We start from the raw sequence: 24999 nt of genomic DNA, 5'->3' as shown, positions 1-24999 counted from the left end.
TTGTGTGTTAATGGAAAATCGTTTGAGCTGCTGTGTTGCCACCTTCATCAACAGAGGAGTGTTTTCATCCCGTGTACACAAATCCACGATTCACTCCTAACTGCAGATAGTGAGAACTTCCGCTCCAGCATTTAGAGGTCTAAATAGAAGAAATCATTCACTGTGCTTTTAAAATGCATCCTCTCAGGCCACATTAGCTAAAGCACAATAAAATATGGTGGCAAACACTGACAGAATTGAGCAGGCAGGGCTACTGCCCCTGACAGAGAGGGAAGCTGTGAATTTGTGCCAATGTACATGGTTAGCAGTGTCATGCAGTAACCACTTGTGCAGCCTGACCTCAGGAGGGAGCAAGGTGATTTGCAGTTTCCTATTTCTATTTCACACTGTTAGGCAAATTTCTAGGGTGGTTCTCCAGGGCAGCTGGCCTACACAGCCAGGGTATGGAGCCACTAATGGAAACTTCTGACTTAGTGATCTTTGCTAGTAATGATCTTGGTAGATATGAGCACGTGATTGGCAGGTTATCTGTGAAAGACCCAATAGATTTGTATCTCTGCCTAGGTGGTTTTGTAGTCAGGCAGTGATGTGGAGTTGGACTTGATGATCCTTGTGGGTGCCTTTCAACTCAGCATATTCTGTGATTCTGTGAATGGTTGAGCAAAAGGAAAAGGAATATGTTGCTGATGGAAGGCTTCAGCTCCTGAGGCTAGAAATGCTGCTGCTGAAAACAATACTGAGCCCAGATTATAATGCAAAATTACTTGTCTAACTCAGATTATTACACAAAATCCATGCATCCATATACACTTTTGCTTTGAAAAGGGAAAAGGAAAATTCTACACTACTAACTTATCAGGCATTGCTAAATATTTGTTGAACTGAGTGCCTTGGAGCATGCTGGGCTGAAAATAAAAACAAGAGGGGAAAAAAGTGTGTCTCTTAAACCAAGTACTGCACCTAGTAATCACATCTGCTTGTCAGGCTTTAAGAAAACAAAGTTATAAAGTTCACTTGTTAAAGTGTGAATTCATGAAGTGCAGCAAGGAGCAGGGTTTTGCAGGGATATATCTTGTTATAATTGTTCCTTTCTATAATAGCTTTCCAATACAGAATTAGAGGGAGGTGGAAGTTCACTAAAAGGCATCTGTACTGTATTTATTTAGAGACTTCTTTTACGTATATAGTGCTAAGGTGATCGGTAGCTAGTTTGCAGTAAGAGGAACTTCTGAGCCTTCAAAAGAAATCCAAGTAGGTGCCAAGAGAGCAGGGGGACTAGACTGAGTGGCTGAGCATCACAACATGGTGTTGTGATGCTGAAGCCATTGCATCCCTTTAGGTCGGGGTAAGGCTCTGAATCACCGTGGCAGTGAAACAGGGCACCAGTGCAGAAGTGACAATTCCACCGTGGTGATCCTAGGCCAATCTGATTTTCTTCTCTTATTGCATGGAAATTTTGGTTTTGCTATGCTGAGGGGAGGGCAAGGTATTCTGCTCTGTGGACTTTCCTAAATCAACTGCAGAAGGCTTTTGAGGTTCATGAGGATTATGGCATTTGCTGCTGATCCTCCTGAGCCCCCTTCTGTAAGCCCTGTTAATTCAGTTGACATAGATGAAGGTGGTGGAGCAGTTATGGCTTTTATTAATTTCTTTGGACTGGTTTGCCCTTAATTAAGGGTCATCCGTGAATACAGGTTGGAAAAAGATGCTTGGAGTAAACAACAGGATGACAAATGCTGTTATGTCACCTATCTCTCCTAAATATATTTTGCTTGGTAAATTATAGGAATGATGTGAAATGATCAAATAATGGATGCATCTATAGGAATGATGTGAAATGATCAAATAATGGATGCATCTTCATTTAGTGTTTCTACTGGATTTCTTTAGGTCCTGATTGTAAATCTGTCCCTTGAGAGGGAAACCTGTCTCTTAATAAGCCCAAGTAGGTGGTGGAGTCGAAGATCTCTGAGGAAAGTAAAATAGAATTCATCTCTAATGGTAAGTCCATCTAAAGCATAAATGCCTAAAAACAATTTAGAGATAATGTGCCAAACAGGGCTCAGAAACAGAATTTTGCTTTATTGTAACACATGACACAAAGATCACTGTGTACCTGTGATTTTTTTTTTTAATTCCTGGTGTTTATAAGTTCCGAGTGAAACAAGACACTTGTGGTAAAAAGGGTAAAGACTGTCTGTTCTTGAGTTTTTACCAACTGCTGTGTGAGGAAAAGGGTGTTCATCTACTTGGGTAACAGGTTTTGTGGATGTGCAGATAGACCAGCACAGGTGATGGCATTGATTCACTTAACAGTATTCCCAGCAGGAGGAAGCCAGAAGTGGAAAAGTAAGGTCCTTGTATGTAATCCCAATTTGCAAAGTGGGTTTCTTGTGATAAAGCTAGCAAAGCAGTAAAATAACTAAGAGGTCTTTACCAACTTGTGAAAACAAAAGCACAATCTGCACAGAAATCTTGGAGAAATGTTTAAAGGTTATTTTTGGAATGGAGCAAGCACTACCCAGGGAAACTGGTCAAATAATGATATAGGGGGTGATAAATCTGGAGGACTGCTTGGGAGCATGAAAACTCTGATGATTTTATACCCTTAAGTATGTCATTTAAAATGTAGGTGTAAGGATGTACTTTAGTTTGAGGTTGAGGTTTTTTTTTCCTTGCCCCCTCCCCTGGCATAATTTATTTAATGTAAAATGTTCTTCCGAGAGTGCTTTGCTTACTTGCTTGTGGACTCTTGCATGACTCAGAGCAGTAAGTGAAAAATCTTCTTGTGTTTCCAGGGAACAGAAATCCCTATCTAACTATGCTCTAAAAGGTCAAATTCAATTTAATAAATTTATCTCTCAGGAAAACAAGCATCTTTTTTAGTTGGTGGAGCTAAAAAAAATGATTTTGCATTTTGAAAAAAACAATTTGAAGTGTATTATAGGTGTGTAAGTTTGGAGTGCTAAAAGCTTCTATTACTGAGACCACACTGGTGTAAATCCTCAGTACATGTTGAAGTCAGTAGCATTACTCGTAATTCTATTATATGGTCTCTGTAAAAAAAGGAGAGCTGCTGGGAAATGCAATTCAAATTTGGTCTTAAAGTACTTATCTAAGGGCTGTATCCTGACAGCATTTTAAAAATAAGGACTGTAATCAATGCTATTGCTTAAAAATCAATGTTGCCTGGTCTAGTCATGTGTGATAATACAGCACTGCAGCAAATAAAGCTATTTCAACTGCAGGCTTGCATTCAGCTGGGTAGCATGTAGCTGTACTAAAATATATTGCTGTATAATGCTGCACAGTTTGGACTGGGAGCATGATAGGAGTGTATTTAATGATATTATGAAGACATTGGAGAATGTGGGAACTTCAGAAACCATTGGTTGGTGAGGTTTCATGAGGGTACTGTGACAGGGACTGTGACTCCGGGAGTGCTGAATGCTTAAAGTGGCATCTGTTTTTTTATCCTCCCTGCCCTTTTCATAAGCCCTTTACCACAATATTTCCAAGTTTTCAGAAGGCCAGAAGTTTTTGTCGGCTTTATGTTTTTTTCAGAACTGTTGAGTCAGGTTGCAAAATAATAGTTTGAAGTTCATTTCTAATTAGAATCAAAAAAAAGAGGTCATTGTTTCCAGTGCTTTCAGGTGTTGTGTACCAGGAATTGAAATGTTTTGGAACTCTTGAACTAATTTGTACTTTTTTCTGTGGCTTAAACTTCTACACTATGTCAATAATACCCAAATGGTTCTATGTGGAAGTCTACAAAGTCATGTGGTGCTGGGTTGTGTATTTCCACTGGCCACACTATGAAAACTACTGCAGCTGTGTCTCTGATACACTTAAGTTTTCAGCTGAGGCTGTATAAATGGGAAGGGATGGGTGTTGAAGGGATGAGGCAGCACTAAGACGTGGCTTACCTGACTTAAACCATGGGAAAGGTTGTGAATGCCTGGGTGTGTTCATAGGCGGGAGTGTTCATAGAAAAACTGCTTTTCAGGGAGAGGCATAAAATGCCCACAGAAAATCAACCTGACATAAACAAACTTCTCGACACTGGGAAAGCTGGGTTAGAAAGCTGCTACTCTGTTCATGCTCACAAACACCTTCTACAGCCTAAAAGTGGGAAGGAAGCAGTGTGATTTTTCTCTTCTCTCCCCTTTTCTCACCAGGCCATATGGAAATATTTCAAGGTGGTTTTACTTTTTTTTTTTTCTTTCTCAAAAGAGGTGTATGTTCTTCCCCCACTCCTTTTCCAATACCTCATCATCAGGACACCCCTTTCTCAGGTGGGAGACCTAGTTCAGGTGCCTAGTCCAGCAGAGTTGAAGTAACAAAGAGATGAGTATAACCAAGCTTGTATTTCTGGGTGGGTTTGTCTCTAGAGCTTTTCTTATCCATTTCAATATAAGGTATTTTCCCCCACTTCACACACTCCTCCCCACCATGGTTAAAAGGTTGAAAAGAAACAAAAGCATTAGACAGCTGAAGACCCATCACTTGGGTCAGCAATGGAACTTGGACACTGAAAATTTGCATCAAGACTCAGCTACATGGAATGGGTTTTTCCCAAGGACCACAAGAAGCATTTTCTGATGGAAATTATTTTAAATTAGATAATTTTTTGTAGTTTCTGTATGATATACCAACTTGAAACTACTTAAAATTACTTGTTTGACCAGCCAAAAATAAACATACCATGTTTCCCTTATACCTTCTAGAGAAGTAGGACAGCTGAGTGAGTGCAGTAACTAAGGAAAGGAACTTGATGTTCTTGTTCACCCTTAAATTGAGAACTGAATACGATGTTCATGCAACAGTCCACTCAATTAGTCATGAAATGAATCAGTGACTGTGGTGGGAATGGAGCCCAGGAATCATGGCCCCTCTGCTCCAATGGCTGGATTGCACTGCCTTTAAAAACAATCCCTTTTTTTTTAATAGGAAATTTAAGATATACCATGACAGTTTACCATGCTGTCTGGCTTTTTTGTTGTTTTTGTTGGTTGATGGTTTGTTTTGTTTCCTCTAAGAGACAAAAATTACAACAAGCAAAAGCTTTGTGAGGATAAATTTTGAAGTCAGGCATACAGTGAGAGTCGAGCTGATGGTTCTGGTATAAAATCTTCATTTCCCTTCCTGGAAACATGAGTATGAATTATGAACTCTATGACTGGGGACCTTTTCTAAAAGAGAACACAAATCCCTGGGAGAATATATTGTCTCCTGCTCTGTGTGTGTGACTGCCATTAATGCTAATGGAGTCAATGAAAAGGCAAATATGCCCTTGTTTGCACAAATGGCTGCAAAGTAGATGCTATAAAAACACAGTGGGAAACAAACAAACAAAACAACCCCACCCCAAACAAAGAAAACCCCCAACCCATCAACTCCATGACACAGCATTGCAAGTCAAAAAAAGAGACCTTATCAGCTGGTAGAAGTGACCTATTGTAGGACAGTCCCTAAGTATAATATGGTTTAGAACAGACTGCTGAGGAGGATCAGGGTTGTTTTTTTTAAGGTAAAATTACTTTCCACTTAGAGTACTTTCCATTGTGAGGCTTTTAAAGGACTTTGTACCCACAAACTGAATCACTATTTAGTGATGGAATTAGTGCAACTGAAAATGTTCCTATTCTTTGCCTGAGATGCAGCAAAGGGCAGTTTCTGGCTTGTAGCAAAATTTTCTGCTTACATCACTCCTTGGTGGAGTTTGCAGTGAAGTAGGAACAAACATGAGACCAGTTACTGTGCCTTGGCTGCAGGGCAGAACTTTTTCAAATGAACATGTTCAGACTTCTCTGGTTATGGGCTTCACCACACAGCAGCATCTGCTTTACTGGTTTTGTTGCTGTCTAGGGGGGTAAAGTGAGAAGTAGCAAAAATGTGACTTCTCCAGAGTCCTCACCCAACTGAGGTGAACCGCAGGTTAAATTCTAGTAACTTGTTTTCTCCTCTGTCTGGCATACCCACCCTGCAGCTTCAATCAGTTCTAACAAAGCAAGGATATATTTTTATGGTCAAGTGTTGGTAAATTTTATAATAGTGGAAGTACTGGGAAACATATTTGCAGTGAAGTATCTATAAAACATAGGGGTCATTCTTGGCTCATTGCTGCCTGTGAAAGTGCAAGATTGGTCGGTATGTATTTATGGCAGCTGGACAGGGAAGGATATCTAGGGTTTTTCTTGTTATGGTTTTCCTTTTGGGATGTGTCTGCCTCTTTGGGTTGCTGTCCTAGCACTGTCTCATCATCTGTAATAGGCAGCTCGTTGAACAGCTCACGAGACTGGACTGTGTGTACAATCTGGATGGATCAATGAGGCATGCAAGATGGCAGTGAAGTTAGTTCAGAGATTATCTTGATATGGCTCCTATTAAATCAGGAACAAAGGACAAACACTTTTACTTGGAGAGCCTGCATTCCTGTGCAACTGTACCGTAACAAAGATGCCAACCATACCTACTTTGCTCCGATTTTTTTTTTTTTTTAAAGAAGGATCTCTGCTCAGGAAAAAAGCTTACAGAGTTTAGCCTTTTCCAGTGAGTGTTCAGTGGATATAATGACAAGGAGCTTGCTTAGAAATGGAAGAGAAAAGGGTTTTCCTCTAACTGTGAGTTACACCCACATCCCATATAGTAATTACAAAGGATTCTTCAGCCACTTGTGTGTTAGAATTCTCAATCAAATACATATTGATGGTTTTAAAATGTTGTGAATAAAGAGATTCCTTTTTGAGTTCCTTCTGAATCAAAGTGTTTATTAAATACAGATGCCAAGATAGAAATTACACTTACCAACACCTATAAAACTTGCCTTGGACTGCATTAAGAGTGCATTTATGCAATTATGAAACTGTGGAAGGCTGGGAAAGCCTCTATAGGCTTACCTATTGTAAAGAAAATGCTTGTTAGAGTAAAATAAGGTATGAAAAGGCACAGCTGGAAGAGAGGAGTAGGGAAGTAAATATGAATCTTATCAAGATGCAACAGATATTGAACTGATGAAATTAAGCAAACATAAGTATGAATTAAATCAAATCTAGGCTGTGTGTACTCTGCTGAATTAAATCAGGTAAAAATATGGAAATAATAGTGCTTTGCCTTCTTTATGGCACCTTAAAAGGCATGTCAATCCAGATGAAGTTTGACTGTAGCAAAGTTTCAGATTGTTGGTAGGCACACAACAAATTAATCAAGAATGTTGACTGTCCCACAAAGAACTCTATAATTCAGCAGCCTCTTCTTGTAGACTTTAGTCCATTTACTCCTGGAAGATTATCATACTATGCTATCAATCATGAAAAGAGAAAAGGTGGTTTCAGTAATCTAAAGAAGCTTCAATAAAGCAACTGAAACTTGGGGTTGTCAACACAGGAGAATGACAGTCAAAATGAATTTTTAAACACAAGCATCCACAAAGTAAGGAATGCATAGTAGCTTTGAGATTTTGCATTGCTATTTCCCAAGTGAAGCACAGCTGTTCAATTTCATTGCATTTTAGAATGAGAAATTTGACCTTTTTTTGTGTGTGTTAACAATAGATATCTTGGCTTGAGATTGTTACCATGTTGTATAAGATCATATTTTTGTTTATTTTTTGTTTTCATTCTTCCGACTCCACAGACTGAGCAGCTAAGGACTGGAGGTATTTGCTGCATCTTTACACCTGTATAACTGATTTAGAGGAGTTCCATTTACTTTCAGAAGGAATAATAATAATTGCTATGTGTACAGACATAGATATATATGCACATATTGTCATATGTGGAAGCCTCAGCTTAGCTACAGTAAATGGGTGGAACCTGAGAGAAGACACGAGAAATGTTGAATCTTAAAGCACTCCATTTATTCTGAGCATAGGGTATAGTATGAAAACAGTCTCAATGTTATGGTCTTGTGGAGTTCCTGCTTATGAAGCAGCTTTGTAAATGCTCAGTGAACGTGAGGGGCTTTCCAGACCCAGGCATGTCCTGCAGCCAGAGTTCTGATGTTGTCTTTCAAAACGTGCTTCATTCTTGCTGTGGTAGCACAGAGGGACAGAGCCCTGGGCACAAGGCTCTGAGTGTGGCACTGCACAAACCTTTCAGTTTACCTTTATAGGATACTTTATGTTTCTATTTGCAATGTAGTTTTTGGAGCATTACTCAGGCCATTCTCTTGTGGTAGCAAACCCCATTTGGTACAGGTTTCATACCGTGTTCATTCAGATAACAGCAATAAGCACAGCAATAACTCATGATAGGTAAGCCTAAAATCACCACAGTGGTTTGCAAAGGTAATAGAGCTGTCTGAAATCTGCATAGAATCACATCTGTTGCCACAGAGTTGAATTTTGAGTGGTGTCTGTCACTTGAGTTGGGTATTTATGTTACATATTGCTAATGAGATGCCATTCTTCCATTGGCACTGTAAATCCAGTGGTACCTTGGGTAATAATGTGCTATGAGTCCCCTATGCAATGATGATGGAATATCACAGTGACCTACAACATTCTTAATATGCAAAATGTTGGCAAATGGATTAGCCTTTTAGTGTTGCTTGCTGCATCTAAACAATGTTCACCCTCTGCAAAATGTCAGCACTCTCCTGATGGCAAATGATGAGTGGCAGAATTGAAATGAGTGGTCTCATTTATACTGGGCTTAGAAATGTAACATTGATAGCTTTTTTGGGAAGGAGGGAAATCACAGGGGAATCAGTAAGTGTTATGGAAGACATAATCCAAGTCAAAGTTCTTGGCTTTTTTTTTTTTGTTGTTGTTGTTAAAAAAAAAAAAAAGAGTGGTGGGAGAGGAGAAAGAAAAAAATTATGCAAATAATGGGAAAGAAAAGGCAATGGAGCCTGACTGCTGCAACTCTTCATCCTGAAGAGACTCTACTGAACTTGCAGTTCTGCTCTTTACTGTGGTGGATCCATTTAGGTCTCATTGTACTTTGCATGTTGCATATCAGATTTTATGGCACTTGAGATTTCTTCTAGGCATTTTTCTTGTTTGTTGTTGTCCTCTGACTATAGCCTTCTACCCAGTTTTGGGGCCTGTTTCAGTTGGTCTGTTCTACAGTATTCTGGGCTCTTGTCTTTCCCCCATCCCTCCCTTGGCTGGGACTGGATCCTTTTCTGCATGCAGAGTGTTTGCTCATGGAGTTCACAGGAAATTTTGTAACTTGTCCAATTCACTGGGTTTAGATTTTTAATATTTTATATTACTATTTCATTATTACTAAAATAGCAGCCAGAGGCATCCGAGCTGAGGTCAGGACCTCACTGTGCAAACTACAGAAAGAGGCAAACCTGCTCCCAAGTGCTTGGAGTGCTACTGATGGGTGCTTGGGTGCCTGCACAAATCACAGGGTTAACAGCTGCATGTTTCTACAGCTTTCAGGCTAGGATGCCAAAGCACTACTCAAACACAAATAAATTTAGCCTCCTTTACTCTATGAAAGTCAGAGACTGGTTCTGTGGTAACACTTTCCCCCTCTCTAATTCCCACACATGTACTTGTTACTGACATATATATGACTCTGGTCAATATAGGTGCTTAACTTTTTAAAGAGCCTGTGTAAGTCACTAAGTGCGTATTGATTTGAAGCAAATGTAAATTAGAATTAATTTTGACTTGCTAACGTAGTCAAATAAGGAACATTTCTATTGATCTCTGTCCCAGAAGCCAATTATCTGGATTAAGTGTTTTTATTACATGAAATGCAGAGTATAGTATATATCATTCTGCATTGATCAGTGTGAAATTGCATATTTAAGACAAGGACTGTAAGTAAGAGTAGTTAACAAGTGATTTATTTTTAAAAACCATATCTTGTTTTATTTACCCTCTGCTCTTCCCTGTTCAAAAGCTGTGCTTGTAACTACCACTGAATAAGAGGTTGTTGATGCATGTGGATCAACAGGGATTCTTGTTCGTATCATTTCCATTTTGGTTTCCTTCCCTTTCACTCTGCTCCATCTATACTGTGTGTTCCCTCCCCCTTCTGCCTCCCCAGCCACTGTAAAGCTTATCTAGATTTCCTACTCCTTTAGCATTGAGCAGTTCTTGTTGTACTGTGCTCTGCATGGAAAAAAAATATTTTCTATATGGAATAAATACATTGCAGCTATCGCTCCTGCAAGCAAGCAATGCTAAGTATCCGGAGAATTTACTAGAGCATATACAGGTGATGGTTACAAAAAGTGTGCTGAACAGACGTCACAGGGATGCTATAGTAAGTGACAGGGGTCCGGGTGCCGCCGGACCCTCCGTGACCAGCCTCCCGGGGCTCAGCAGGCGGCGGGGACCCGGTCATTCCCTGCCGAGCCCTCGGGCTCTGCCTTTCGCTTCCCGAGAGCAGGATGCGGCCACAGCGCGCTGTTACCAGGCTTGCGCTTGCAAGACTGCGACCTCCAGGAATCGCTCTGCTTCCCGTTATCCAAAGGCTGACATTATCTCTATGTATCGCTATAGCGGTCCGTGCCTCAGCCCTACAGCAACTTAATAATCTTGGTAACATCCTGCACTCAACTAATTTTCTTGGCAGTAGTTTTAATTACGTTTCGGGCTCCTGAATGAATTTGTTTTCTCTGGTTCCTCGGTATATTGAGACGCTTGTCACGTTTGGGTGCCTGCAATCACTGATGCGTTTGTTTTAGGGGATGAATTAGTCTTCTGAGCCTGAGCATGTCCAATTTATGAATTGGATTTCATTGAAAGCTAGAACAAAACAAAACAAGAAAAGGTTATGCTGTACCACTTTTCTCCCCCACCCCCTCGCCCCCAGCGCGGGGGTAAAAGCCTCTCATTTCCATTTCGCTCCTCAAACGCGTGGACCATGTCCCGGGCCCGAGCGTGCGGAAGGAGGAAGGGGCAATCCCTCCGCCCCGCGCTGCCCCGAAGTCGTAGGAGCGGCGGCGGGCGCGGCCCCACGCCCTTACCTGCGGGGGCATCCCGCGGAGCCGGGCGGGGGCTGCGGGAGGCCGCGCGGTGCTGGGCGCCCTCCGGGCAGCGGCTGCGGCCCCGCGGACCCTCCCGCGCCCGGCAGCGGGGAGCTGCCCACCCGCCTCGCCTCTCTGCGCTTCGAGCATCGGCCCCCTGCCCCTTTCCTCCGGGAGATATGCGTGATACACATGTACATCTAATTCTGGATGTGCCCAGCTGTCCCCGGCCGCGGTCGGTGTCCCCGCTCCCGCACGGCAGCCCGGCTCTCCCGCTGCCCCCGCCGCTGCCCGCCCGCCCGCCGTGCCCCGGCGGCACCGAGCGCCGAGGCTCCGCAGTCACGTGGCGCGGGGGGCGGGCGGCGGCGGCGGGGGGGCCGCTCCGCAGTTCGCGGTCTGCCGGCGCCCCGGCACACACCGAGCGCTGGAGGCTCCGCCGCGCCGCCTGCCAACCCGGGATCTACCTCCGTGATTTTTTTTTTTTTTTTTTTTTTTAAGCCCCGGCTTTTTTTTTTTTCCCCCCTTTCCCCCCCCCCCCCCTCCGCCTGTCCCCATCACCCGTTTTTGCTCGATTTTGGGAAATTCTTGGGTCGCTGCAGGAATTCGGGATTTTTTTTCTGAGAGGGGGGTGTTTGGGCATCTCTCCCCGGCGCCCGCTGCCTTGCTCCACCTGCCCTTGCGCCTTTTTTCTTCTTTTCCCCTGTCTGTCTCTCCCACCAAACCCGGGCTGATGTGCTGTGCGAGAGGCTGGAAATGGAAGTGTTGATGCTCTGGCTTTTCCCCTGGATATTTCAGTGCGTTTCGGTGCGGGCGGACTCCATCATCCACATTGGTAAGACAGGGAACGGGGGGGGTTGGAGAGAGACGCGGTAGATATATAAATATATAAAGGGAGCATCTCGTTTAGCCGCGATAATGTCACGGGCAGCGGTTGAACCCAACTCCGTGGAGAGACAGAAGGAGGGATGGGAGAAAGGCGGCTGAATTCCCCACCCGGCTATTCCTGATTGTAAAGTTAGGGGCGAAATGCCGCCTGTTTGCCCGGCCAGGAGCGGGCAGGGGACCCGCCGGGGCCGCCGCTGCGGTCTCCCATGTGCCTGGGGAGTCTGTGCTTGGACCTGTTTGCGTGGAAAGGCTTTCTTCCCCCCCCACCCCCCGCCTCCTCGCCACCGAAAACAAACAACCGCCCCCATCACCCGAGCAGGAGAGAGGCATAATCTGAACGTGCTCGCAGGGAAAACTTTCGGGGAGATAATCCCCTGGTTTCCATCCCCTATCGTAGCAGGTGTCAGCCGAGCCGGAATGCGGAGGGGGGGAACTTGGCTGGGAAAGGGTTAGAAAAGCGAGCTTTGCAGCGGCTCTGTGTGTGCGTGTGTGTCTGTGCGCGCAACTGTTGTGGTTTGAATAAGATCTCATTAAAACCCCTGGGCAGCAAGAAGGCTGGATCAGCAGTGGGAGGAAGAGAGGGATGAATAAGAGGCTAAGGAAAGGCTGATGTGAACTTTTATGGCTTCTGGGAGCAAGGCACGGTGATGTCCGCGGGAAGCCTGGCAAGCAAAAGCGAGGCTCTGCAGTCACCTTTTGGCTGGTGTTGAAAGGTACCAGCAGGAACGAAAATGAGGATGTTTAGGGGTGGAGAGGGGGGAGAGAATCACTTGTGGAGGATGATAGAGGAGGAGATGGGAGTACGGCCGGGAAATGAAAAGCCGTAATTCCCACCAGCCTTCGGGGAGGATGAGAGATCAAAAAAAGGAGGGGGCCGGGGCAGGAGCCATCCTGGTGAGGGGAGGCTCCACTGAGACGGGAGGAAACTCTCGTGTCGACCCGGGGCGAGGAAAGAGAGAGGGGGACCAGCCCTGTAACAAGTTTCCCGGCACGGGGAGCTCCGGAGCCGGCGGAGGAGGCTCCGGTCATCGCCGCTCGCCTCCGGAGCCTGGGGGCGCAGCCAAGGCAGACAGCATTGCGGAGCCATTAAGGAGACGGGGTCAGCCCTGACCGCCGCGGAGGTCTCCGGCCCAGGGACACTCCTCAGGGCAGGGCAGACCCCGGCGGCACCGGGACCAGCCCCGCGGGGAGGCAGGGAGGCGGCCTTGGAGAAGTGCTCTGGCCGGGGACAGAGGGGTGGGCGAAACAACCTCCGCGGGTCTTCCCCTCGGCCCCGCTTCTCTTGCGCGTGGACGGTGTCACCTCGGCTTCTCCCCGCACAAACTTCGGCCCGAGTAGTGTTTGCTAAGCGCTGGCAGAAATAGCAGTCCGGTGGGCAGGAGCGAGGAGCTGCTGTGTGCACGGCTCTGATTTCACACGGGCAGTGCACAGGCACGCACGGTGTGAATCAGCAGGACTTTTCCAGGCTGGGGAATAACGGTTTTTTTGCTTGTTTTGTTGCCAGCTCTAAAGATCTCCCACCGCCGCGTACAGCAGGGCAGTAAGCCTGGCGTGGGCACACACGCTCCGTAGAGAGGGATTTTATGTAACACACATCGCCAGATGTTTTCACGTTAACTGCATAAACAGGACAGTAAAATTACAGCTTTCAGGTTGCTGGACGCAAATCCTGACTTGACGTCTGTGCGTGCTTGTAAGCTTCGATAAAACTGCGGCCTGAAAGGCGGCATCCCAGGAGCGGCGAAGCAGAGCGAGCAAAAAGTTAGTGGAGTTCCCAAGCCTGCTCCCTTTCTCATCACTGGTGAAGCGAGTCCCTCACGCCGGCGTGGCTGCGGTTCAGGGCTCCGTAAATGCCAGTGGAGCAGAAGTGGCCCGGAGGAATGCTGAGCCTCCCCGTGCCCGGCCGCCCCCTCGTGTGTCCCGGCCCCGATGCCCCGGGAATGCCCTGCCTGGCGCCGTGCGAGCCGGCCCGGAGGGGAGCGGGGGCTCTGGGTTGGCGGGCGGGCCGAGCTGGTGATGAGCGGGGCCGAACCCTCCTCACCCTCTGCCGCCTTCCTCCCCTCAGGTGCCATTTTCGAGGGCAATGCTGCCAAGGACGACGAGGTGTTCAAGCAGGCGGTGTCGGATCTGAACCTCAATGACGACATCCTCCAGAGCGAGAAAATCACTTACTCCATCAAGCTCATAGAGGCCAACAACCCCTTCCATGCGGTGCAGGAAGGTGAGCGCCCCGGGCGGCACCCACGGGGCGGGCGGGGCTGGGTGCGAGAACGGGATGGGGCTGGAGGGGGACTGTCTCGTCCCGGCGGCGCGGAGGGGGCGTCAGCGCCGGGGACAGCCCAGACCTGTCCTGGCGCTCGGCTGGAAACTTTCCTTCGGTCGGGGGTCGGCGCTGTCTTACAAGGAAAGGGGAGGGACGGCGCGGTGCGGTGGCGGCGGCGCCGAGTCCAGCCCAGCTCAGCCCGGCCGTGCGGCGAGGGCAGCCCGGGCTGGGAGAGAGGGCAGGGCAGGGCATGGGGGGCTCCGCATCGCTCCTGCATCCGCAAGCGCCCCCTCTCTCCGCCGCTGCGGAGGGCAGGCCGGGCCCTGGCCCCCACCGCCGCCCCCGATCCCCCAGCAGGGACGCGGCGGGACAGGGCAGGCGAGCGGGTCCGCCCGGAGGGGAGGGGGTCGTGCGGCACCGAGGGGCCGGGCAGGGGCATGCCGCGCTTGCGGGAACGGCCGCCGATGGTGGCGGGGCGTCTCTCCCCGAGCATCCGCCCCTGCTCCCCCCGAGGGGAGGCAGAGACGGGGGCAGCGCGGAGCTCCATCCCGGGGAGCTGGGGAAAGGGCAAGGGAGCCGGCTGGAAACCTGCCCAGAGTATACGAGTTCTGAAAAGTCCCTGTGTGGGTAAATAATTTCAATTAGATCTTTTGCAAAAGGGAAACGTTTAAATTAATCAGCTTGCCTTTACAAATAAGACTTAAAAAAGATATTATTTGTGATTTAATGAAGCGAAGGTTAATTATGGCCTAGGTTATTTCAGAAGCTGCGTTTTTCAGTAGTAATTATTCTAGAAACAGAGAGCTATTTATATATCCAGACTAGAATATTTAAAAAAAATGATTCATCACCAGCCTTACCCTTAGTTTTACAGAGCACAGTGAATCTTTCCCGGTATGAAAATTTGCATTAATCCATATGTATTTATGTCTAAGTTGTGTACATGCAAATTATGGCTACAAAATTACATCAAATGTTAATTTTCATGAACTCTGAACAATTTCTTTAGCTATCTCTTTTCCTCAGAGCAAGTGCTGGTTAATATCATGCACATTCAGGAGAAATAGCAGTAGATATCTTTTCAAGGGCCTCATCCCATTGACAGTAGGATTCCTCCTGCTGCTCTGAAAGCTTATCAAGGTGGTATAAAAATAATCTTTATGAAATGGGAAGAAGGGGACTTTAAAACAAAACTCCACCCACATACTCAGACATCAGAGGAAAATAAAAGTCTCGAAATAATGGCGGGTTGATTTACTGGCAAAGAATAACTGAACAACTGGATCTTCTTACATTTGCAAAAAGCTCAGTGTCCTATATTGGAGCTTATTCATATTCATGGAAGTGACAGTAGTTGGCTGGCTGAACAATTGCTTTCAACAATGTCTCTTCTCAGAAGTTAAACTTCATGAAACAATTTTGAATGCCCAAGGATCTGAGCTGACAGTCTGGTGGATGGGGTCTCTGCTCAGTTTTGCTGAAAGCAGAAAAGCATGACCCACTGGAGGATTCTTCTTGATCTAGGTTTTTTTTTTGTTTGATTTTTTTTTTTTTAATTTAGTTGTTTGCTAAACTTGAAGACTGGTACTGCTGCGTTTTTAAAGTCTATCTTGAAAATAAATTTTCCCTGTTGAAATTCTGTGCGGCATCCACAGAAAAGAGTCTGGTCAGATTTTCAAGCTTTTTGGTATAGAATCTTTGTGCTACCTCAATATATGTAAATGAAGATGTTTTCTACTGTCCCTTCCAAGATGTTCTTTCAGGACTCACGTGCTCATTGCAGCTAGAAATGCTCACTGACGAACTGATACAATGGTTGGACAATTAAGGAAGTGGTTGATGAAGGTTTGCAATTCCAAAAAAAACTTGTTCTCCATCACTACTTCATTAAGGCACATCAAGGTGTCTTCTTTTGGGAGGACTATGAAATGATCCTATCTGCAAGCCAAAGCTTGCCACAATGGGAGAGCTAAGCAAAGAATGTCAGACTTTGCTCAATTTCCTGGCTTGCTTTATTGGCTTAGGTCTTTATTTTCTTTACTTTACATTTATTTTCCTACTTTTGAAATCATTATACACCATGCTGACAGAATGATCCACGGCATGTCCAAGTTGCTGGTCTGTTCTTACTGAGCCGTGTCGCATTGCCCAGTGTTACTTGGTGTTGTTCTGACTATTCCAAATCTCGCTGCATCTCACCCTACAGATGTCCTGCTCATTTTGGTAAAATGTTGCATGTAGCAGTCAAAATAACCTGGAGCAAATCCACCGCCCAGACTGCTCACACAATCTTGCTGCTGCTACGTAAAATGCCCTGACATCCACGTTATTCTTCTGCAGCGTCTTTCCAAGCAGCACCATGGAAATCAATGTTGCAAGCCTTAGTTTCATAGGGATGGAACTTTTCATAGTAAAAACCAATCTGGAATAAAAATAGATCATTGTGATACTACTACCAGAATAGTTCACATGAACAAACCAATCACAAATATTGCTTATATTTGAGTTGTCTTTTGCACAATCTTTTGAGACGACATCGTAAATTATTTCTTAAGTCTTTTTAAAAGAGTGCTGCAAGCAAGGGCCTTTATTTCAATGATTTTGTACTGGTAAAATGATGGAGAGTCACCACTCCATGTAACAAGGTCTATTACACAATAATGAAACTTTAAATACTGATGGAGTAACACGTATTTGACCTGGCATTTATTGTGCAGTTGGAGAAGGTCTGCGTGGGTGGGAAGCATGGAAGGGTAGCACCTGCAGGGTTTTCTCAGCAGAAGCAGTGCATTCACAGAACTAAAGACCAAACAGAAGACACCTTGCTTTGTATAGAGAGTAGTTTTCAGTGCTGGATAGTGCTGAGAAGTGTTGCAAGATTTAAAAAAAAAACAAAACAAAACCAACAACAAACCACATAAAAAAACTGTAGGAACTTCACTTTGGGGAGAGAAGGGCACTATTGTGATAATCTCTGATGACTGAATTAGGTAAATGAAATTCAGATGCTTTTTCTTCAAAGTCTTGGTGGATCCTCATGTTAATGGTAGCCAGGTGCCAGTGAACAGTAATTAACAAAAGGTGTAAATTGTGTTTCATTCTTTGTTTTTCATTTTAATATATATTGCAGAAACAAGATCCTGTTGTGCTGATAAATAATGAGATTATTTTGGCCCCATCAAAGTCATTCTATAACAAAGTGTGGCAAATGGGTGGAAGGAAATCCAGTGGCAAGGGATGTAACAGTAAAGAATAAACAGACCCTGGTGTATGCATAAAATAGGACTTTGTTGTCTGCCCTTGCAAGCAATCATTGCATTTTGTAGAATATTGCTTTTATGTATGCGGCAATTACTTGAGGGAAAAATTGTTTTCTCACTGACTGTCATGGGAGGAAATACACGTGGGGAATCATTGTTCTTCTCATAAGATTTAGAGAAATGAGCTCAAATCACAAACATGAAGTTAAACTGTATCCTTGCTTCCACAAGAACTGTGTGCTCAGTTTTAGTGAAGTGATTGCAATGTGAGGTCAGAAGTGCTTGTGTGTGTGTGGTGTGTATTTAAGCTACTACTGTGGTAACCTTTTTGTGATTCGAGGTTTCAAATAATCTCAAAGCTGTGAGAAACTTTGAAGCTTTCAGTTCAGATTGGGATTTTTGAGCCTGCCATTGGCGTTGAAAAGGGACTGTGTGTATGACATATGGGTGGCAAACAGGTTTCCAGATGGGCTTGAAAACATGATGACATGTTTAAACTAAAAAAAACAAACAGAATTATCGTGTAAGTTTTTAACATGTTGCTTTTGAAGGGGGCATAATTAGCTGTAGGTCAAAACTGGGGCATAAGAAAGCTAATACTTAACATTTGTAGTGCCCTTAGGAGAGTGGATACAAAGGAGACTGTTATTCAGAAACTGCAAAACTTTCAAACCCTGTTTCTCAGCGGATGGTGCTTACATATCTATGGAGCTGAAACTTGCTGTTCTCTCTGCATAGCAATTTCAAATGAATTGTTTCTAATTTGGGCAGCCTTGTATGTGTGCTTGTTGATGTTAAAATGCTGTCAGTTCTGCAAACCAGAACAAATTTGGAAAACCAGAATGTGATTTGAGATCAGGAATGATGTTCCATAAATGGGTTTATTGTCAGCCCCATACACACTGCTGTGGTTTCAGAGCAACTTGGAGCTGATAATGTTTTGGGTGTCTGTGTTGTATACCACCGAGTGAATCTGATCTGTTCCCATAGTCTGCAGCACGTGGTGCCAATACATACAAATAGAACAGAATAGAATAGACAGGATAGACCATTCCAGTTGGAAGTGATGTACAACGATCATCTGGTCCAACTGCCTGAATAATTCAGGGCTCACCAAAAGTTCAAGCGTGTTTTTAAGAGCAATGTCCAAATGTCTCTTACAACAGTGACAGACTTGTGGCATCAAGCAGCTCTCTAGAAAGGCTGTTCTAGTGTTTGACCACCCTCTTAGTAAAGAAATGCTTCCTCATGTCCAGTCTAAACTTTTCCTGGCTCAGCTTTGAACCATCCGAACACATCCTATCACAGGATCCCAGGGAGAAGAGATCAGCACATGGTTCCTAATCCATTTTTGCTTAGCACATATATTTCATGTTAGTACCACAGTTTCTTTCGAAAAGTTTTGGTTTTTTTGACAGGGTATAAATTGATCAATATGTAGATAACTGAGATGAAATACAGACCTGGAGAATGGGCTCCTGCAGCTCTATTGCTATTTACTTTTATTTGTGAAATATTACATTTACAAATTAATTTATTTTTTAAACAAACAAATCTTTACTGATTTGACTGCACTAGATTGGGAAACTTGGTTCACAGATAGAAATTATAGACTGTACCTAGATTTTTAAAGTAAAACATAAAAAAAAATATAAAATCTCATCTGCCAGAATTGCAAAGGATTGGTTTATACTGATGTACTGTCAGTTTTTCTCCGGTGTTTTCTCTTGAGCCTTTCACTGTCAGGTAACTCCCTTTATCTGCTCTTCTTCCATGGTTTGCTGGAGCACAAGTTTCACACTGTTTTCATCAGGGTGTGAGGTCTTGTTTGGAAGTTGGCAATCTGAACTCTCTGGAAAAGCACATATTGTTACATACTTTCTTTTCCTAAATCCAATCTCAGCTTTCAACACTTTTTAAAAACCAACCAGAAAGAGTGTAGTTGGGGGCTCCTTCCCATGGTCAGAGAGGCCTTGCCGTGCAACTACACATTTTTTCTACTAGTTTGCTGCATTGAAAAGCTGTTTCTCAGTGGGGTGAATGGGTTTAACAGTTTTACCTCCTTGTGCCCTCTGAGATCAGACAACGACTTGTCAAGGACTGCCACAGTGAAGACATCTGTGACACTGTCACCTCATTGTGCTGCTGTTTTTAGGCTCTATAGTTGCATGTTTCATTGTATTATGAACCCAAGTGTTTTCCTGAGCTAAAGAAAACAGCAAATTAAAATGCCCATCTCTTCCCATTCTTGTAGTTTTATTATGCTGAAAGCAAAGACCTGCAGTAGGAAGAAAAGGAGTGATAGCCTATGGAGTCTTTTGGGTGCTGAGGATGAAGGCAGGCTACAGACTATGGGGCAAACATCCAAAGATGTTACTTTGTAGCCAACAGCTATTCAGGTTCTGGTCACAGATTAACTGCAGGTGCAAAATACTTGGTTCTTTTGGGAGGAATTCCCAGCAGACATATCCCCGGTACAGCTTGGGTGTTTTACAGGCTGTACCAGGCTTAGTTCCACCCCAGCCACGTGCTCTGCTTTTATGGAGGCTCCAATCATTTCAGGCTGGGGTTGAGCTTCCCAGAGCTCAGTGTCACACTCAGTGTGAGACAGTGTCACACATCTGGGTGCAGCAGTGAGGGGAAGAGGATGTGGGGCTGTGGGGTCACAGCTCAGCATCCCAAGGCAGTGAGAGTCTTTTCTGTGGAAACACCACCAGTGTGGATGGGACCTGATCAGGGCACAGAGTCCTTTCTCAGCCTGGAGGATGTTGGTGGTGAAGTGGCCATGGGAGGTATCTCAGCACTGCTTGCTGTGGGGTATCAGGGTATCCCTTCTTATTTTCATGCTTTGCAGTTAAAAGACTTCTAGTCTGAAAGAGTTTTTATTTTTTTTCACTTCATCTGCATCACAGGTTAAACTCAATTCTTCTCTCTTTTCTGTTTGCAGACTTGCTAATACCTTTATTTCCGTGTTGGTTGTGGGTCACCCATCTGTTTTAAGGGTCTCATATAAAAGAGAAGCTGCAGGTTGGGCTACAAGTCTTTTTTAGTACCTAATGGACTTTCCCACTGATCCTGCTGCTGATCCTGCTCATTTACCAAGGAGCTGCAGTTGTTGTTTTTTTTTTATTCTGGGATTTCATTATGGACATTATGCTACATCATTAACTAGTATGCTGGAAATGATCCCAAAAGTTCAGAAAGAAACACTGTTCATAAAAACGTTAGCGAACGTGTTTCGGGGTTAAAGATTTTCTTTATGGTTCTCTTATTTATTTATTAATTTATTTTCTAAAGAAAAAAATTTGAGTGTTTGTTTATCTGTGGCAGCTGTTCTCAGTCATTAATGTGGAGGAGGATGTGTAAATGTGAAATGAGTATACAAAACCGCCTCAGCCTGATCTAGTTAAGATGATGGCCCAAGACAAGGCTCCTGAGCTGTGAAATACAATCTGTATATATGCATACACATGCTGGCCCATATACTCCATACAAATAACTTAATTGCTAGACTTACTGTAGTGTGTCCAGCAGGGAATATGCCTTGAGCCTTTCTCTGTTCAGAATCTTCAAGCCTACAGATGATTAGGGGATTGACTATCTAAGTATTACATTTTAAATTGCATCTTCACACTTGCTGAATGAGATGAATTTAATATTTTGATGTGATTTATTATGCTAAGCTTCAGCCACGCAGTGAAAGGAGTTAAAGCTACACTTTCCTTGAACAGAGGGGATATTATCATGTTTATTAAACTGTTCATAGTTACCATAGTTGTTTACTGGAAGGAAAACAAAACCAAGACTCAAAACTCAGTTATACAACTGCAATAGTGCCTGACTGTAAGACTACAGCACACTAAGACTGTGACTGAAACAGTTACTTTGGATTTAACTTTTTGTCGTTTCAGAGCAACCACAGTCAAACTCATTTTTTAGGCAAAGATCAAAATGTTTCTTATACTTTTTATTCATAATGAATTTCCTCCGAGGGGAATTCCTGCTGTGTCTTTGTCTCTGTCATCTCATGCTTAAAGGTGTTTTTTTCAATTTACCCCTCAGGAAAAAAAATTACTTAGATTATATTGTTGGAATCATGATGCTGTGGGAGCCTTGTAATTATAGGAAATTAAGCTTTTTTTTTAAACTTGAAAATATCTGTGTTTGTCTGACTGTTTTTCAGTTATTTGAGTTGTTATATACTTTCTTTTTCCTAAGTTCATTTGAAAAATGGTTTACATGTTACATTTCACCTTTTTTTTTATGTAATAGTACTTGCAGTGATTTTTTTACATATGGAAACACTGTGTGGTGCTTTCCATTTGGACACCTGTTGAAGGTGGCCAGAGTTCAGACTGAGAAATGAACCATTTTATGTACGGGGCACACACAAGTTATGCAGTGTACATTAGATTACCTGACACAAAAATGTGTCAGCTCTGAGGCTGAAATCTTGGGTGTCATCCTGAGAATCCTTTCCACTTCTCTCTTCACTGAGGAACGGGAGCAGCTGAGGCTGATCCTTAGTGTAGCTCTTTTGTTATCAAGATTCTTGCTGATGAGAAAATTGAAGTGAGACCATTAAATAGCATGCAACATTTTGAGAACCTCATTTTATATCATATGTAGATCTGTAATCATTTCAAAGGCAGATAATAACGATATGCTCATATGCCAAGTTTTCTTTCATTTACATAACTTTCAGGCAATAAATATCTGAAATGAGAACTATGTTGAAAGGATTTCTTTTATGTTTTTCCTAATAGCTTGCATTTAATTATAATTTGGAGACCTGATTGCTGTGTTTGAAAGAGTGTTCAGGTCTGTGGGTTTGGAGTGCTTTTTACAGCCCAAAAGGTTTGTCTGATGAGGAAGCAGCTGTCTGTGCTAGCACAGCCTTTGTGAAATTCCAGTCCTTTGACCCTGTTGTGACATCTTGGTGCCTGTCTGTGTTTCTCCTTTGGCCTTTCACATATTTAGTTTTGCAGTAAGAATACTGGAAAGCACTACCAGCCAGTCCTTAAAGGTAGAAAGAACCAAGAGGCATTAATTTCAAGTGCTGTTTGGCTGCATTAAAACACACAGCAGGGTTTCTACTGCTTGACCTCACTGAGAACTATTCCCTTAGCAACCTTTCATAGAGGGAGTAAAAGGACAGTAAGAAAACGATTCCCTCCTCTTCCTCCCCCATATTCAGGAGAAATAATATCTAAGAAATTAATTTCTTTCTTATAAATATGCCAGTCTCAAACCAAAAAACTCCCAGTGGGCCCAAGCTTTCATTAAGTATCCTGTTTCTCAGTCCAGTCATTTAATCCTCTGCTTTTTAACTTACTTATCTGAGTCTTAGAGATTTTAACTAGTAGCACTGTTGATGGAATGCTTTCCATATCCTCAAAATCTCATTGACAATCTGGTTTGTTCCTATTTAGAAATTGAATAAAAGGATTTTCCATAAAAGTGAATGTTTGTGAAGTTAATGAGAATTCTCTTTGTCAGTGGGTAAATAACTCTACTTTATACTATTACTAGATGTTTAGGAAACATCAATTATTTGTTGCTTGATAATACTTTCAATAGAAGAACTGTGTAACAATCTAGAGCACTTCCACAGCCCTTTGTCTTCTTAACCTCTCTGCTCCTGGATAAAGGTAAAACTTGTGATGGTGGAAGGAGGAATTGACTTATGGAAGGAGAGCTTCTCAGTGTCTTTTAGTGTTTGCAAACCTTTGACTTAATCTTTACATTTATTTTAAAAATGGTTTAGAATGCCAAGGTATAAATTGAACATCGCCTTGTGTGAAATATTAGCTGCATTTTGATAGAAAGGATTGATGATTCGCCCATTTGTTACCCTAGTTGAGAGTATTTTTGGAATGAGAACCATTCCAAACCATTCCATGAGAGGCTAAGAGGCTAAGAGAAAAGGAACGTAGGATGTGTTGTCTGCAAGGGTCAAACCATAAAGGGCTAGGGTGTTGAAGTGCACAAAAAATAAAAGGGAGCAACCCAATGATCTGCTTTATTTTTACTGAAACTTTTTTTTTCTTTTATTTGCTTTTAGCTTGCTTTTGTCCTGAAGTTCTTCGGTTACTGTGAAAGTAACACCATTTCTGACATGGGTAGGATTTAGTGACCCACAGAAACAGAAAAAGCTTGCTCTTCCTCTGGTCTGAGCAAGATGCTTGCACAGTATGGGTCTGGATTTTTAAAGAGGCTGGAGTAGGGCAGGGGTGCCACAGCATTAGCCAAGGAATCATTTTGCAAGTAATTAGCCCATGGCAGGCATTTCACTTTCAAGAAAAGAAAAAGAATTTCCAAAGTCTGCTCAGAGGACAAGATTGGGAAAGATATAGTCCACCAGAAGTCGAGGTTGACTAAATCTCAGCTTGCAGAAAGCCACTTGCCCAGGACAACTTGAAATGAGAGTGCCTATGTCTGGGTTAAAGTGTTGTATAATCCACATAAAAAGTGATTTCACATTTCAGCACTACCTAGGTTGTTGTTTTCTTTCTTTAAAAGGCCCCCAACAAATTTTAAGGGAGCTAGTGGACTGTGTGTGGTAACTCTTAGAACATTTGGAAGGAAGGTCTTGAAGCAAGGCTTCTTGACAAGCAGTATCCTCAGCCATGAGTTAGTGCACCTGTTAAATGTGTTAGAGTGCTTTGACAACCAGTGGAGTCTTCCCCTGCCTCTGGATGGGTACTCACAAGTCAGCAGCACAGGGAAGCAGAGATGCTGTTGTCAAGCATGATTAGAGACAGCCTCCTTAAAGTGGGTGGCTGGAGGAGTCTTCCTCTCCCTTCTCTGCCTGTGGCAGGCAGGGTGTGGAAAGCTTGGTTCACAAATTGGCTTCTAAAGGCCTAATGCCTTGTCATGTGTAGAGGGCAGTTTACAGTTTTTGACCATGGTGGGTTCTCTTTGCTTTTACACTTCACTTAAGAATATAATGTGATGTCAGGTAAAACTCAGAGTCATCTGGGCAATACAATGACTACTGATACCTGATTCTTCCAGAATCAAATCTGCAATCCTAGTTCTCAAAAGGCATTTTACTGTCTTTCATTAGATTAATTTTGCAGTAATCTAGTATTTTTCTCAGGAAGGGTTTCCTTCTGTTATCCTTTTGGTTTGTTCTTTGTGTCTTATTGCCAAGTCAGGGATTGTACAGCTGTAGCTGGCACCTTTATGCTTGGGGTTCTTAACCAAAACTCCAGTTTCTCAAAGGCATATAGCTGGGGAGACACAGACCACTGCCTGTGGTTCTACTTGTCAGAGACACCTCATGTCTTCTAGCCATGCCCCATTTTGTATGGGCAGCAGGTCCATCATTCTGCTTTCTGGTGAGGTTTGTAAACACAAATTATTTCTCCAAATTCTGATGTCTTTTTTACCTGTTTTCTCTTGTTGGGCAGCAATGGTGTTCCCCCCATACTTCCCTCTTCCCTGCCACTGCTCAATGCAATAGATTTTATGAACAGGCTTTTTGTGATTTGCTGGATTATTCCATTTCCACTGCATTTTAATCATCGTGATGACAACATCTGCTGGCAGCAGTACACAGCTGTTTTTTCAGAGTATATTCTAAGGTTTGTAAATTACTGTATCTACATGACACAACTAAGGTTTTGTCTTTTTCATTTACATTAAAAGAAG

General features: G+C 43.4%; 1 protein-coding gene and 1 long non-coding RNA gene across 6 annotated transcripts in view; one reads left to right on the top strand and one right to left on the bottom strand.

Annotated features, from left to right (window-relative positions):
* Nucleotides 1-7836: 7836 nt before the first annotated feature.
* LOC135417859 (uncharacterized) lies at nucleotides 7837-11257 on the bottom strand. The gene is made up of 2 exons (XR_010432247.1): nucleotides 10936-11257; nucleotides 7837-10714 (listed from the first exon to the last, which is right to left on the bottom strand). It is a non-coding gene; the product is annotated as an uncharacterized LOC135417859 (long non-coding RNA).
* Nucleotides 11258-11438: 181 nt separating this feature from the next.
* Nucleotides 11439-24999, top strand: part of GRID1 (glutamate ionotropic receptor delta type subunit 1) — a 512549-nt gene continuing 498988 nt past the window's right edge. The window contains exons 1-2 of one of the 5 annotated variants that reach the window (XM_064662445.1): nucleotides 11439-11767; nucleotides 13886-14041. In XM_064662445.1, the coding sequence (XP_064518515.1) occupies nucleotides 11689-11767; nucleotides 13886-14041 (235 nt within the window). In that variant the 5' untranslated portion in view covers nucleotides 11439-11688. Of the gene's footprint in view, nucleotides 11768-12402; nucleotides 12534-13036; nucleotides 13057-13885; nucleotides 14042-24999 lie in introns of those variants that run through there. The other 4 variants (XM_064662443.1, XM_064662441.1, XM_064662442.1 and 1 more) reach the window with 4 other exon arrangements.

Source organism: Pseudopipra pipra, chromosome 8, assembly GCF_036250125.1.
Source record: "Pseudopipra pipra isolate bDixPip1 chromosome 8, bDixPip1.hap1, whole genome shotgun sequence".
Lineage (NCBI taxonomy): Eukaryota > Metazoa > Chordata > Aves > Passeriformes > Pipridae > Pseudopipra > Pseudopipra pipra.
Note: the sequence above shows the minus strand (reverse complement) of the source record. Positions and strands in the feature narration are given on the sequence as shown.